Source organism: Euleptes europaea, chromosome 2 (genome assembly GCF_029931775.1).
Source record: "Euleptes europaea isolate rEulEur1 chromosome 2, rEulEur1.hap1, whole genome shotgun sequence".
Lineage (NCBI taxonomy): Eukaryota > Metazoa > Chordata > Lepidosauria > Squamata > Sphaerodactylidae > Euleptes > Euleptes europaea.
In genome coordinates, this window is record NC_079313.1 from 62,786,081 (window position 1) to 62,802,262 (window position 16,182).

Consider the following 16,182-nt stretch of genomic DNA (forward strand, 5'->3'; position numbering starts at 1 on the left):
CGCACATGCCCACAGAGAGGGCTCTGCATGCCCCCTCTGGCACGCGTGCCATAGGTTCGCCACCACTGGTCTTTAGCATGCAGAGGTTAATCCCTTCAGAACGGTTAAATCAGAAGTGAAGTTTTAACATAGATGTTCATGAAGCTAACTCTACAGACTATCCCTTTTATGCTGATTAATCCAGAGGGGTAGCCTTGTTAGTCCACTGCAGCCAAAATAACAGTCACCTATACCAGGAGTCATCTGTGGTGATAGATGTACATGTTACTGGAATGCAGCTCCAGTGGCACACGGCACCTATATGTCTTGCTTGAAATGACTCCTCTGGACCCTTTTTTTGCTTGGTGGATCCACAAGAAAACCCAGAGTTCTCCAGGTGATCGTGTATATTGTATGTTTGAGTCCATCTTTAAATATACAGTAGTAATTACAGTCTTTAATTATTCTGCTTTCCCCCCATTGTCTTACTTACCACTTTTGTATTCTGCCCTTCCTCCAAGGAACAAAAGGCTGCAGATATGGGCATGCCTTATTTTGTCACAACGAGGCTGAAAGGCTGAGAGATGGACACCACGGCTGAGCAAGGATTTGAGCCCAGATCCACCTCATACAACCCTTTTGTTTGTTCATTTTTTAGGAAATGTATATGCTATTCCTGAGTCACAGGGGACCTGTCTACACTGCACTGGACATCTTGGGAAGATGTTCTAAACCGTTTTTTTTTAAAGTCTTTCTCCCCCCCCCCCCCACAATGTACATCATTGATTGTTTGCAGTGTCCTGCTTGGGTAACATGACTTGGGAGTCTATCCAGACCCCAAACTGAGGTTCAAACTAGATAAGATATTGAAAAACCCATGAGCAGATCTTCAGCACAGTTTTTAAAATTGTTATATAGCAACTATGGAAGCTCCATTTAAAATCAGGGCTACAATACATTATTCATTATCTGTGGTCTTTCTCTTTGGTACTATTCTTGAAGTGGTAAGGTTGCAGATGAAAATTATTCCTGCGTAATCAGGGCCCAAAAAAGAATACACTTCTCACACAGATAAACTGTGTTATGTACCAAGGATTTATGGCAGGGCTGATACTACTCTCCTGAGGAGATGTGGCAGTGGTGCTGGTGGCTACGTGTTATCCAACCTGCCAACAATCCTAAGAACACTTTCCAGGGAGTGAACCCCATTGAATAAAATGGGACTTATTTCTAAGGAGACACTGTTAGGCTTGCTTTCTCAAAGAGCCAAAGCAAATGTTAAGAGGAATGTGGTATAATCATTGTAAAATTGTACTGCTTCAAAAATGCATGTGGGGGATTGCACGTCTGAATTCTCCCCCACATTAAACCCTCACTGCAAATGCAAAGCTTGCATGTTAAGGAGATGTCTCCTGTCTCTATCATGAGGCAGCTTTGCACATTCAAGGAGATTTCAACAGAAGTACAACCATGAGAATCCCCACTTTGGTCCTGAGGTGAATACAGACACAAGAGGACCATATAACCTTTTTTTGCACCTCGTGAATTTTTGCAGTCATAGGGATCCGTAATCATGCAGAAGTGATTTGCAGTGATAGCTCTGGTGCTTTTGGAATGTATTAATTAGTATCAAGTATTCTTGTTGCAAGTGCTTTGGCATACATTCTTTGTTATTTTAGTTCTAATCCATGCTGATTTGATGCATGATAGCTGGGTCCCCGGATTGTTAAATAAATAAAAGAATAATATGGCATGCTAACTTATTTTTTTGGTCAAACTACAGGACTTATGGTAGCATCAGTATTACTAAGTCAACCACTTCTGCAGAATCAATGACGGAAGAAATAGTAGAACCTGGATCTAGACGAGAAACAATGACTAGTTTAATAGGTAAACTTACGCAATTACATTAACTTTGGATTTTCTCAGCATGGTCTTGTTCCTAAAATTATCAAAATCATTTGATACCCAGGACCTAATTATACCCAGGCCTAAACATGGCTGCTTCTGACTATGGCTGCCAGGTCCCCCTTGGCCACTGGCAGGGGATGGGGGTGGGTAAGGTTGCCAGATCGAACATGTGAAACTCCTGGAAATTTGGGGATAGAGGCTGGTGAGGACAGGGTCCTCAGTGGGGTACAACGGCCTAGCGTCCACCCTCCAAAGCAGCCATCTTCCTCCAGGGAAACTGATCTCTGTAGTCTGGAGATGAGCTGTAATTCTGGGGGATTCCCAGGTTCCACCTGGAGGCTGGAATCCCTACTGCTGACTCGTGTCCTTCACATGGTGTATTAATCTGGCAGATGTTCAAGTCCGGCGAGAGGAAGCGCAGGAACCACTGACAAAAGAAGAACTGGAAAAGGTTGTTGATATTTATCTCACAGAGACCGAAACCATTTGGATGTTTGACATGCCAACTATCATGGTATCTTCAGAAGCTGAAGAAGCTGATAAAGTGAGGTAGGCATAACTTTTGCACAACGAGGTAGGCATAACCTTTCTCTCTTTTGCACCTATGATGCTTTGCGGCTTTAGCTTTCAAGTAAATTTCAGGTGACTTTCCTCATAGTCCTCTCCCACTGTAGGGTTTTGTCCATGTACATTAAAATAAGTCTCAAAAGATTAGCAAAAATCCAGGAAAACTATCAGAGCCTCTGGTCTGCTCATTTCCTCTGAAAGAGGAAAAAAATGTGCAGCCAATTCCTAAACATGTTTATTTAGTTGCATGCCCTATTGAGTTGAATTGGACTTTATCTTTAGTAAGTATGTTTAGGATTGTATCTTAATAGTTGTAAGGCATGGATTTTTAGCTGTTGGCTGCTCAAAAGTTGGTGTTTGACACTTCTGGGGCACTGAGACTTGATTTTAAGAGCTCAGGATTTTATATAAAGAAAACACATGGTAAAAAAATAAGGCTGTGGCATGGTTGTGTCGTCTGCAGTCTCATTAATGGAAACAATGGCGTGTTGACTGTTTGGAATCTACATCATGAATGAATCGGCCAGCAGGGATGCTTTTTGCAAAGCAGGCCCTCATTGGTCAATTAGTGATGAAGGATCAGACTGAGCTGACTTGTAGGCATCACAATAGCTCCCTCTGCTGGCTCCCATCCGACACTGCCTCTCCAAATCCACTCGGTATTTCTTGAAAGAGCAACTTCATCCAGCCAGTTACATGTATTGGGCATGTACACAAACACATGAAGTGTACAATGACTCACCATGGCTCACGACTGCGTGTTAGACAATTGTGACTGGCTGTTGCATGTTGCAAAGTGTACTGTCTGTGGCAAACCTCATTTGGCCTCTAATGTACAAATGAGCAATATGCCTTGGATCTTTAAAGACGTATGCATGTGATATTCCATGGAAGAGGAAGACACTTTGTAGGAGAAGAGGCAGGAGGGTCCAAAGTAGTCCCAGTTCTGGTTTACTCCAAGCATGGCATCTCTGTCATCTCTTCGGCCTTCACTGCTGTCAGCCTAGTCCAACCAGGCTTGTGGCCTAAGATCCCTCCTAATTTTAAACAGGATGCTGGGACTTTATCTAAGAGTCATGCCCCAGAAGCCTCTAAAACATTGCAAGGACATGAAGTGCACTTCTTGGACGCCATGCTTCTTCATGGTATCCCTAAGCCCTTTTGTTGCTAGCGCCACCAAACCAGCTGTGCTTTAGTTATTTATTCAAAATATTTTATGTTGCTTTTCCAGAGTAGGTTGCATTGGTTTATAATATTAAAAATAGACCCTAATACAAATTGCATCTCATAGGCTAATCCCAAAAGAATCTAGATAAGCCAGGAAAAGAATTTCCCCCCTAAGGACCTTTATTAGGTTCCTAACCTCTCCAAGAAGGAGATTCATTGAGGCCATGACTATAAAGATCCTGCTTCCATTGCTGACCTCAAATGCTGCGAAGACTAAATGGTGAGGAAGAACAGTTCTCCTAGCCACTAATCCCTGCCAGTGTTTATTGGTACTAAGCTGTAACTAGGGTTACCAGCTCTGGGTTGGGAAATACCTGGAGATTTTGGCGGCAGAGCCTGAAGAGGGCTGGGTTTGGGGAGGGGAGGGACTTCAGTGCCATAGAGTCCAATGGCCTAAGCGGCCATTTTCTCCAGGTGAACTGATCTCTATTGGCTGGACATCAGTTGTAATAGCAGGAGATCACCAGCTAGTACCAGATGTTTGTGACTCTGTTAGCCTTCTGGGCCTACAAGAAGATCAACACTGCAGCTTAGATGACTTTATATACACAACGAACAGAATCCTGATATTTGCTGTGTCAGAAAGCAACACTTCATTCCTTGTCTAAAGGACACATAATGGCAATGCAGCATTTTAACAGTGTTATTTGAGAAAGACCCATTTTAGATCTGCCACCATATAGTTCTAAAGTGCTCAGAAGTTTAGTTGTGGGCGGTCTGTAACTTTTTTTAAAAAGTTGACTGATCTACAGCCGCTCACTGAGTTCCATAAAGAGACTACGTCCCTGAAGCGAAACATAAAGAGTCTGTGAAAGATACATTTTTTTCCAAAAAAACACCAACTACATATATCTTTTGTTTTTAAAAGGCACCAGAATATAGCTTACATGGAACTCTGTAAAAACAGAGTTGGCAATGACCGCTATACTGACCGGATGATGCAAACACTGAATGGAGCACCGAAGATCAAGGAGGTGCAGTGTGACAAAATCATCATGGCTGACAAAGGTAAGCAATAGCTTTGAAAAAAGTTTTGGAGATAACTGGAGGAGGTGTGGAAGGAGCTGTGGCCTAAACTGGAGCTCCTTTTATTCAGGAACAAAGAACCAAAGCCATGTTTTTTACTCCCCTATCTAAGTAAACAAGTATACTTTAAACCACATCTGTTTCAAACTTCAAATTAAATGTGTAAAGTGAGCTTGTGTTTCAAATTTAGTTTTGGCAGAAGAATCTTGAAATCTTTGGGGAAAACATTATGAAGTTTTGTTGAAGGCTTTCACGGTCAGAGTTCATTGGTTCTTGTAGGTTATCTGGGCTGTGTGACTGTGGTCTTGGTATTTTCTTTCCTGATGTTTCGTCAGCAGCTGTGGCAGGCATCTTCAGAGGAGTAACACTGAAGGACAGTGTCTCTCGGTGTCAAGTGTATAGGAAGAGTAATATATAGTCAGAAGGGGGTTGGGTTTGAGCTGAGTCATTGTCCTGCAAAGTATTAAAGGTAATGTGCAAATCATTGTCCTGCAAGTATCAAGATAATGTGCTAATGAGGGTGCGGTATGTTAATGTGGAACCATTGTATCCTGAAGTGATCTGTTAACATGTGGAATCCAAGGCTAATCAGTATGGCTATTGTGGACTGTAGTCTTTGTTAGTCTGGAGGTTTTCAGGACAGGAAGCCAAGCCTTATTCATTCTTAAACTCTCTTCTTTTCTGTTAAAGTTGTGCAGATGTTTATGAATTTCAATGGCTTCTCTGTGCAATCTGACAAAATAGTTGGTAGAATTGTCCAGTATTTCAGTGTCTTGGAATAAGACCCTGTGTCCTGTTTGGGTCAGTCCATGTTCAGCCACTGCTGATTTCTCAGGTTGGCCAAGTTTGCAGAGCGGAAGTGCCGCATTGCAACAGGGCTTTACCACTCAAATTGGGAGTTTGAGTGGAAACCGGCCCTTTGCAATGCAACACTTCCGGGTGTAAACTGGAAGTGCTGAAGCACTTCCGGGAGCGCGCGGCCCCCCCCCTCCAATCCAAAAACCTCCTGTCGAAGAAGAAGAGGGACCTGGTAAGCCTAGGGGAGATACAAGGACAATGTCTCATGTAAAGGTAAAGGTAGTCCCCTGTGCAAGCACCGGGTCATTATTGACCCGGGGGGGCGGGTGACATCACATCCTAACATTTACTAGGCAGACTATGTTTTACGGGGTGGTTTGCCATTGCCTTCCCCAGTCATCTACACTTTACCCCCAAGCTGGGTACTCATTTTACTGACCTCGGAAAGATGGAAGTCTGAGTCAACCTTGAGCCGGCTACCTGAAACCGACTTCTGTTGGGATCAAACTCAGGTCATTAGCTGAGCTTGGACTGCACTGCAGTACTGCAGCTTACCACTCTGCGCCACAGGACTCTATAATGTATCATGTAGCTAGGCCCTAATTGTGCTGCTAGAAATGGTGTTTTCTCAGTCCCACTTGTACTATACAAAGAAAGACAACTTACACAAAACAAAGAGAGCTCATGGAAGGAACCTTTGCTAGTCCCTTCTCCCTGTAAGTCCCCGTTTCCCCAAAAAGATGCTCCTGAAGATCAGGATACACACAGTAGGATGTAACATGGGACTGCTTTGGGAAGAGGAACAGGTAGAAATCCACCCTCACTGCTGGTCTTGCATGATTTCTTGGCAAAGAGAGTTTGCACAAGAGGGGGAATGAATTGTGCCACCTTGCAGGCCCATCTCATGCCATTCCTCAGAGTCCTGAGGAGGAGGACAGAGAGCTGCACAGGAAGGGGGGGCATTCATGGTAGTATGAATTCAAACCATTAGCCCCAAATCTATGTAAGAATGTGAAGCTGGGGATTCTTTGGTTACTCTGGACAAGGCTATCATGATTCAACTATGTGGACTCCTCTGTGGGTTAGTTTTTCTCCCCTCCTTTGTGTTCCTTTGCATGTCTTTATCAGTCCCCCTTGGCATAATAAGTGGTTTCATATTCAGTTGAGCTTATTTACTCTTCTTTTTCACAATGATTGTTGTGTTTGGTTGGTTTCACACCATTAAATACATTCCCAGCACAGGTTTGTACAAGAACACTTAATTCATGTGGCGGGGTGTGGTGCTCACACATTTTCTCATTACTTTAGGAGATTGTGAAGCACTGACATCTGTTTATAATGTTGGCATACAAGGAGTTCCACTGATTGCATGCTTTATAATGATCCAGAAGTATATCCATTTGTAACCATGGAAAGTCACACATGCATTTAAAGGGTTTTATGGTTTCCTTAACACGTTTGGTTAAAATAGACTTGACATTTGCTATGCAAAGTATAATGATATTTTTAGCTTTATTTTATTGTAACATAAATACACAGGAACAAAGCGCTACCTAACAATCTCCTTTTTTCCCCTAGAGATAATGGCCACCAACTGGGATTTATATGATTCCTTTAGTGCTTTGGAGACAGAGGATACAGAAAAAACTACCGGACCCATAAGCTTGACTATCAGTAAATCAGCTGTGAAAGAACATGATAAAATCACATCTTCAGCTTCTCATGACAGAGGTATTTTTTTTTGTACAGCAACATTTACATTTTTTCATCGTATGTAACATAGTAAATATGACCTGCATGTAACACTGTAAATATAACCTGCATGCTATGGTTACATGTAAGTTAAAATGTATGGATGTACCCCCTGCACCCAGGTTATGCCCACAGGGATGGGCTATTGCAGACTGATGATAATTGAGCACTAGCATAGGCATAAGAGTAAAGGCCAAGGAGACAGATGTACCATGGTTACATTATTCTGGTGCTTTTTAAAGGCTAAAAGCGGCTGTGTGGCTCACAGTTTGGATTGGGTGGCAAAGGATTAATCCTCCCACCCATACAATTTTGCTAATGAAAATACACTCGCTTTGTCTGTCTTCTCCCCTTTCTAGGACTAATAACAACATAGCGATGGTTCAGTTTTTATGGGTAAACCTCTGCAGAGATAGAAGAGTCTGCAGCTAGGGTTGCCAACCTCCAGGTGCTGGCTGGAGATTAAAACTGATCTCCAGGCAACAGAGATCAGTGCACCTGGAGAAAATGGCTGCTTTGGATGGTGGACTCTATGGCATTGAAGTCCCTCCTCTCTCTAAACCCTGCTTCCTCAGGCTCCACCCCCCCAAATCTCCAGGTATTTCACAAGCTGGAGCTGGCAACCCTAGCTGCAGCCCCAGTCTGAATCAGGACCTTACATGGCAGCTACCACAAGTCTTTAAAAATACTTACAACTGTTGATCACAGCTCTCCTAGCGTCTTATCTTGTTAGGACTTTGAGCGGAACAATTACCATCTGATAATTTACTAATTTGATATTAGAATCAAATGGGTCTTGGATTAGTTTTTTAAAAGATATATTTGCCAATAACTTCAATGTCATGTAAAAACTAATGAAATATATTAACAATTAGTGTATTTAGTACAGGTTTATACAACTATCTGGAGCCTGTAGTGACCCTACATTTCTATAGGGCCCCACAGATCCCTGATACTTTAATTTCCTTTCCAAATCCAAAACATTCTGGATTTAGAATCTCGCTCCTCAAAATTATGTAATTAATCCCTCCTAGTCTTTACTTCTTCATAAATATATATATATATATATATATATATATATATATATATATATAATCTGATCCTAAATGATTCAGTCATTGATTGTATCTTGGATACGCAGCATTTTATTTCCCCACTTTAATTGGGGGGGGGGTCTAAATAATCCCATGCTCATTTAGTGAAACCTCCACATTAAAAAAATACCATGGATATGGAGTTTCCATCGGGAAAACAATCCATTTATTATTGGCATATGATCAAGTATCTGTCAGGCCTGTATCTCAGTTACTTTGTATCTCAGTTACTTTGTTTTGCTTTCGTTTCTATCGCTGACTAAGCTCAAGGACAATCCTGCATACCAAAGCCTGTTTGAAGCTCTGGGAACAGTCCTGGGAACAGCAGCTATGTTTGTGTTCTGTAATCATTTGCAAATATCCTTGCCTTTATACTGCTGAGTGTTAGACAGTGAGCTCATTGCTGTCACCTTTCCCTTCATGCTCTGTAATACCTATTTGACCAGTAAAGCCATCTTCTTTGGACCTGACTGTCTCTGTTGTGGTTTCTGGTTCGATGGGCCAAGAGCTGACATTGTGACAGCAAATGAGCTCGCTTCTAACACTCAGCTTGGTACGAGGAGGCGTGCATATTTTGAATACCCCTTTGAAGCCAGTTGTAACTCCAAATGCGCAGGATGGTTGTATCATCTGGAAAAACCTTAAAAATACATAAAGTAATATAGGAAGCACTGCTAGATTATGAACAACTTGTTTCCAATAATTCCTTCTGAAAAATAGGTCATTCTGCTAAATATGCCCTTTCTAACATTTGCTTTTTCAGCAAGCATCACATCAAGCTCTATAATTGATCTTGAAAGTGTAATTCTCTCCCAGATACATGAAGAGGAAGAGGACCGCTCAGAAGCTATATTGAAATCTGAAAAATTTCAGCAAGATTTATTTTATATGGAGAGAGTTCTAATGGAGAATATTTTTCAGCCTAAACTTGCATCTTACCGGCAGCTTCCTGTCATCATAGGTATATTTATTAGCAGATATTTCACTCTCAACCTAAGTCGTGTTCCAGTAGTGCACAATTTAGCATATGTACAATGCCTCTGCATTTTCTCCCACATATCACCACTGATGTTCCAAAGGAGGTGGATGTGGGCCAATTATCACTTAGAAACAGGCTTGAAGCAAGGACTCTCATGCTGGAGTTCTGACACTGTTATAGCCTCACCCGCTTTAGTTCCCCATCTATATGGGAATAGTAGTGATCAATTTTCCAGGTTGGTTTAGGGTTACCAACCTCCAAGTGGGCCCTAAAGTTCTCCCAGAATCATAACTGATCACCAGACTGCAGAGATCAGTTCCCATGGAGAAAATGGCAGCTTGGGAGGACAGTCATCCTATTCCTGCTCAGTTCTCTCCCCAAACACTACTCTCCCCAAGCTCTGCCCCCAAATCTCCCAGAACTTCCCAACCTGGAGGTGGCAGCCCTAGATTGGTTGAGAGAACAAATGCAATAAAGCTAGTAAAAAGCACCGTCACAAATTTAAAGCATTATATAAAATAGCCCTGACATGGGTGGCCCAGACCTGCCCAATGTCATCAGATCTCAGAAGCTAACTAGGGCCAGCCCTGGTTAGTAATTGGATGGGAGACCGCCGAGGAAGTCCAGGCTTGCTATGCAGAGGCATGCAATGTCAAACCACCTCTGTCTCTTGCCTTGAAAACCCTACTGTTTGGAGTAACATTTTTCATTTTGTAGACAGCCCAAACCACTGCTCCCATTTAAAAAAAAATGAGCAGTAACTTTGCCTGGCTACTTAAGCTCTCTGAGCTTCCAGGATGTCCTGGCCCATGACACAGGGACGCAAGATCTGCTCAGAGAGAACTAGTAAGATCTGAGAGAACAGGAAATAATTAGGCTAAACAGACAAAGGTTCCTGCAGCAGCACAAAAAAAAATGAAACCAGTCTTCCTTCTTTTAAAAAAACCCTGTTTAAATTAGATATGGATCAGTAACATCTGGGTCTAAGTACAGTTACTTGAGTTGTGGAGGATGTGTATATATTATTGCCCTGTTCTGGAATTTGGGTGAAAAAACTTTGAAAGAGCCCAAGAAGGCTTGAAAGAGTCTGTACCTGCCCTGTGACTTCTGAGTCATCATGATGACACCATCTCCCTCAATGATTTCATGGGAGTGGCAGAACAGGCCAAACCTATGCTGGACTTGTTATGGTGGGACACCCCAATAACCTCACCAGGGCTAATCTAGGATGGCTTCCCTATATCCTGTAACTCTCCCAACATAGATAGAATATTTCTTTTAGCAAGAGTGAAAGTTGATGGTGGACTAAGTCACATTAACATCAAGAGGAGCATATGGAGGAAGGAGATCTCAGTCTGCAATACAACCAGGATTGCTGAGCATCACAGGAGCTTAGGGTTGCCAACCTCCAGGTACTGGCTGGAGATCTCCTCCTGTTACAACTGATCTTCTGCTGATAGAGATCAGTTCACCTGGAGAAAATGGCCGCTTTGGCATTTGGATGCTATGGCACTGAAGTCCCTCCCCAAACCTCGCCCTCCTCAGGCTCCACCCCAAATACCTCCCACCGGTTGCGAAGAGGGACCTGGCAACCCTACAGGAGCTGCCATTATGAAGCTGCTGTCCTAGTCTAATTTCTGGTCTGATTCTATATAGCAATGCCTATTGGGGATGAAATGATACTGATTTTTCACTGTCTGCTTGTGTTCTAGAGCCAGATGTCAAATCTGAAAGTATTATACTTGGCTCTGATGAAGAATCAGAAAAGCAGGAGGAAGAGGAAGAAATGATGGAAGAGGTGGAACCCGTAGTGTCTTCCTCACTGTTACTAGAACTAGGTGAAACAGTAAAAGAGATCCCACCACCCTTTTTAGAGCCCTTGTGGTCTTATGGATGTTATCTGACTAAAGGAAACAATGTCACCTGCATGGCTTGGAACAAACTGAACCCTGTAAGTGATTCCTAATCATGTACTTAAGAACTGGACATGTATCTAGGTCAATATTAAATATAGCTTTACAGCCTTGTAGGAATGCCCAGTAGCCCAAACATACAGGGAAATTCCCCCCTAAATGTTGCTTAATCCTAAAGTGCTTCACTGAACCTAACCTGATCCTGCCAGAATTTCTGGATGAGACCATTCACTCTGTCTACACCACTGGTTCCCAACCAGGGGTCCGTGGACCCCCAGGGGTCCGCGAGAACTAAATTAAGGTCCGCAAAACAAAGTTATAAACCCATAATAAATTAATATTTTCAATTAAAAGTTCTCTATTATAAAAATATATATTCAAATATTATTCTAAGTTTAATGTTTAACTAACAGTTATGATTAAAGTTTATTTTCAAATTCTCAGAATTTTTATTTTGAACCTTGGGGTCCCTGCACCGAACAAAAAAGTCCTAGTGGTCCCTGGTCAAAAAAAGGTTGAGAACCACTGGTCTACACAGACACCTGCCAACTGTTAGTAACCAAAATATCTTGAGTGAACATGGAGAAAAACTAACCCCCTCCCATGTACAAAGAATGGATTAAAGTGTGGAAAATGATGATAGCCTATAAATTAACTTGTTATATGTGGGAAGCAAAATCCAATGATCAACAAGCCACTGAATATTCTTTGCAGTCACCAGCCCCCCCCTTCCTCAGGAATCTTGACACACTGAGGGAATAAAACTGTATGCCTCAGCAAGACAGGTGTCTTATTTGTTCATGAACCCTTTGAAATGTTGCTAAGAGCAGCAGTCTTGAATTTACGCATCTCTATGTTCTGTTTAGATAAACATTTGACAGGCCCTATTTGATCCATTTATTTCTAAACCCCTATATTTCTCACAACTGTTGTACACACTGTTTTCCCCCTCCCTCTTTCCCATTTCTCCTCCTCCTCTTCTTTTTCTCATCCCAGTTTCAAATAGCTGTATTATGAAGGGACACTCCAATACAAAATCCCACTCTCAAAATGATGTTATTAACACTAACAATGAAAACAGTCACAATGGGTAGGCGTGTTAGTCTGTCTGTAGCAGTAGAAAAGAGCAAGAGTCCAGTAGCACCGTAAAGACTAACAACATTTCTGGCAGGACTTCTTCTAAAGAAGTGAGCTGTGTTTTAAAGGGATTTATTTGGTAGGGGTGGTAAAACATTTGGTAGTGATTGGTTAAAGTTTCTGTGATATCATACAACAATCCCAGACCTTCTAGCTACTAAGGAACTGCAACAGAATGTTTACAAATAGGTTAGCTTGTCCATGCGAATTGCAAAGGCGATTTGGCTTCAAACTCCTTTGGAGGGGTGGGGGTGGGGGAGACCCTAAATGGGCAGAAGGGGATAAGACAGGGAAAATAGATGTGGTACATAGAAAGTAGCAGCAGCACGCATGAGAAGAACTAAAAAGAAAGACTTAGCTGTAAAGATGACAGCAAGGGTAATAAAACAACAACAAAACAAAATAGCAAGGACTTGAACCCTAGTACCGGGTTAAAGCCCTCTGCTCTATGCTTATAGTTCTTTCCCTCTCCCCCATTCTTAATTAAACCCAAGAGGCCTGAAAAGCTGTGACCATTTCAATAATTGTTTAGCAATGATCATTTGTGTTGTGGATTTTTAGGACCTTTTGGCTGTTGGTTATGGGACATTCCGTTTTAAAGAGCAGAAGACAGGCTTGGCTTGCTGCTGGTCCCTGAAGAACCCAACGGTAGAGTAAACAATGTTTTGTGCCCTCCTTCTGCTGGTAGGGTTGCCAACCTCCAGGTGGTAGTTGGAGATCTCCCGCCATTACAACTCATCTCCAGTTGATAGAAATCAGTTCCCCTGGAGAAAATGGCTGCTTTGGCAATTGGACTTTATGGTGTCCCCTCCCCAAACCCTGCCCTCCTCAGGCTCCCCCCCCCCAAATCTCCAGGTATTTCCCAACCTGGAGCTGGCAACCCTATCCGCTGGTCATTTTAACCCAAGTAGTGATCTTCATTGTAAGATTTTGCCATGATTTAGTAGGAGAGTTCATTTTTACTCTTAAAATTCTGAGGACTGCCTCTATTTATTTATTTGATTGATAAATCAATGCCTATCTGTGCCCTGGGGAGCAGCATTAACTTCCTCTGTTTATAGAATTGGCATATGTCATACTTCATAGGTAGGAATCATATGGATCAAAATATAGGAATCAAAAGACAATTCTCTATTCTTGCATGGAAGCAATTTCCATGTTTTGGAAACAGCCCTGTGATGTATGCCAACAATGGAAGCAATGTGCTTAAGTAGCCTTCAGCTCCACACATGTGTACTGTCTCACCAAATGCACCAGCAAAACAGGGTAAGTCGCTGCCATCACCATTAATTGTTGGATCTCCACATAGCAATACATGTGCGCATTCAGAGCAAGTTAGTGACGGCACAGACACAACGTAGAAATTTCAGCAATGCCTTGGTGCATGAGTAAAACCTCATGTATGTGCACTAATAGCCAAAAGCAGCTTATGTGAAATGTTGTACTCGTTTTGCATCTTGTAATTCTGGCAGCTGGTCAAATGGATAACATTCTTGCCAGATGGCAAAAACATGAAGGAAAAAAGACTAGATATTAGAAAGCTTTTAATATGCAGGGGCTGGTTCAGTGTTCAAATTGTGGGGAAGAGGGGGATTGTTGTGGACACTCCTGCCCAAATGATGTCACTCTATAGTCTTCTGAAACTGGGACTAAGGGACCCACCAGAAAAGAGAACCCTTGCCCCCTTGTAATATGAACACTGGTCTGCCCTCAGCCTGCCTCACTGGTCTGATTCATTCTGATTTATGTGCAGTGATGAGTCACATTCAGAAAGGAAGCTTTCTCATGCTATATGTACAGCCATGACTCATGCAATACAGTACTTGAAAGAGAGAGGGGAAATTAGTATGACAAGTGTCTGTTTCTGGCTACTGCATGGGTCTAGGGCCAGGCTCCAAAGGTACCTGGGCTTCACCATATATGATGCACAAATACTCTCTCAGTTAAAACTATCTTCTCTTTTCCTTTGTTCAGTGGCCAGAGCGCATCTACCAGTGCAGTTATGGGGTAACTGCCTTGGATTTTTCTCTCGCTAATCCAAACCTCCTAGCAGTCGGGATGTTCAATGGGACAATTGCAATCTACAATGTTCAGGCTCATCTTTCTACTTCAGTTTTAGATACCAGGTATGAACTGACATTAGAAGCTAAAATGACTAAACTGAAGCTATCGTACTTTGGTCACATTATGAGAAGACAAGAGTCACTGGAAAAGACAATCATGCTAGGAAAAGTTGAAGGCAGCAGGAGAGGACCCAACAAGAGATGGATGGACTCTATAAAAGAAGCCACGGCCCTCAATTTGAAAGACCTGAGCAAGGCTGTTAAAGATAGGACATTTTGTAGGACATTGATTCGTAGGGTCACCATGAGTCGGAAGCGACTTGACAGCACTTAACACACACACATAATCAAATATATATTGCTGGGCCATCTCTGCAGCTTGCTTCGGCATTTCCATGTTACAATTGCAAATAGAAGATGTTTGGGGTGGGGGGAATATAAATTGATTGACTACAGGAGAGAAAACCGGCATGGCGACTTCCTTGCAAAACTCGAGGCAGCTTCAGAGGTCGTCGGGGAACCCAACCCCCATATTGTCTCATTCAGCATTCACGGCAAGGAGGGATGATCCAAGAAATCCTAACTGGGTCAAAGTTGTTTAAACTCTTGGTTCCACAATGACTATATGGGTTCTGCTCTTAAAACAGCATAACAGAGATATTATAGAATATGAAAGAAGAAAAGCAGACAGAGAGAGTCTTAGTGGTTGTCCTAAATAACACTGGTTGAAGGTGCACTCCTGAGAAGCTACTGCAGTTAATGTATACTGCCTAAGGCAAATATTAATTTAAGATAACCCATTTGTTATTGGATTTACTTCTAATTCATATCATTCTGGTGTACAGCTGTGGCAAGAAGGGAAAGTGGCTGAAATGGTCAGGTTTTATTTGGTCATTTCTGAAGCTTATAAATAAAACACGTTACTCTTTAAAAAAATTAAAATTGATTGAACATGGAGAGGTAAGTAGACAACTTTCCAGACACTGGTCCTTTTCCTGGCAAATATGGGACTTCAACTGCTAAGGCATTTTGTAGTGGCTTTCTCTGTCATTGGAGGAGAGGCTATTTCCCTAACAATTCCAGATGTGGGATTATGCAGAACAGCTGTTCCTGCTGTTGGAAGTCTTCATATCCCAGGCAAACAAGGTCAAGAGTGGAGCTCTGGCCAAAGAACTCACAGAGTACAGTGATTTTTCTATCTTTCCCAATTTTAGCTTTTAGTTAGAAGCCTAGATAGAAGCAACAACAAATAGCAGTATGGATGTAGCTAATGAATTATCTCTTCAAAGTTCTGTTTCATATGACGTCATCCTGAACATATGTTGATAATTTATGTCTTTAAATATTACAAAACACCGAAGGTTCTAAATGGAGAACTGACAGGTGTCAATTGAACAAGAGCAGTGTGAAACTGCTGGAGAAGTAGACATGAAAGCAACTTGTGTAGAGTGATAATAGCCTGCCTTGCATACACACTGAAGATAACACAAGTATCACTGATTGTAAGGGCTATACATCCAAGGACAGAACTGCAATTGAAATCTTTCACTGATTTCCTCTCCCACTCTCCATTCACTGTCCTTTCAAAACGTCATCACTGATGAACAGAAGTGTTGGTGGGTCAAAGCCACCATTCTAGAACTCTCTTTTTGGCAGTGGCTTGGCCAGCCAGATGCTGAGAAAAAACTCACAAGTAGGGCATAATGGAGATGATTATGAGTTGCTTGTCCTCTGAC

At 42.2% G+C, this 16,182-nt stretch overlaps 1 protein-coding gene across 1 annotated transcript in view; it reads left to right on the forward strand.

The window, feature by feature from the left end:
- Positions 1-16,182, forward strand: part of DNAI4 (dynein axonemal intermediate chain 4) — a 42,916-nt gene that overhangs the window by 6,540 nt on the left and 20,194 nt on the right. The window contains exons 4-11 of the mRNA XM_056844759.1: positions 1,763-1,869; positions 2,283-2,439; positions 4,553-4,692; positions 7,087-7,239; positions 9,118-9,315; positions 11,046-11,284; positions 12,945-13,031; positions 14,358-14,509. Coding sequence (XP_056700737.1) covers positions 1,763-1,869; positions 2,283-2,439; positions 4,553-4,692; positions 7,087-7,239; positions 9,118-9,315; positions 11,046-11,284; positions 12,945-13,031; positions 14,358-14,509 — 1,233 coding nt within the window. The remainder of the gene's footprint in view (positions 1-1,762; positions 1,870-2,282; positions 2,440-4,552; positions 4,693-7,086; positions 7,240-9,117; positions 9,316-11,045; positions 11,285-12,944; positions 13,032-14,357; positions 14,510-16,182) is intronic.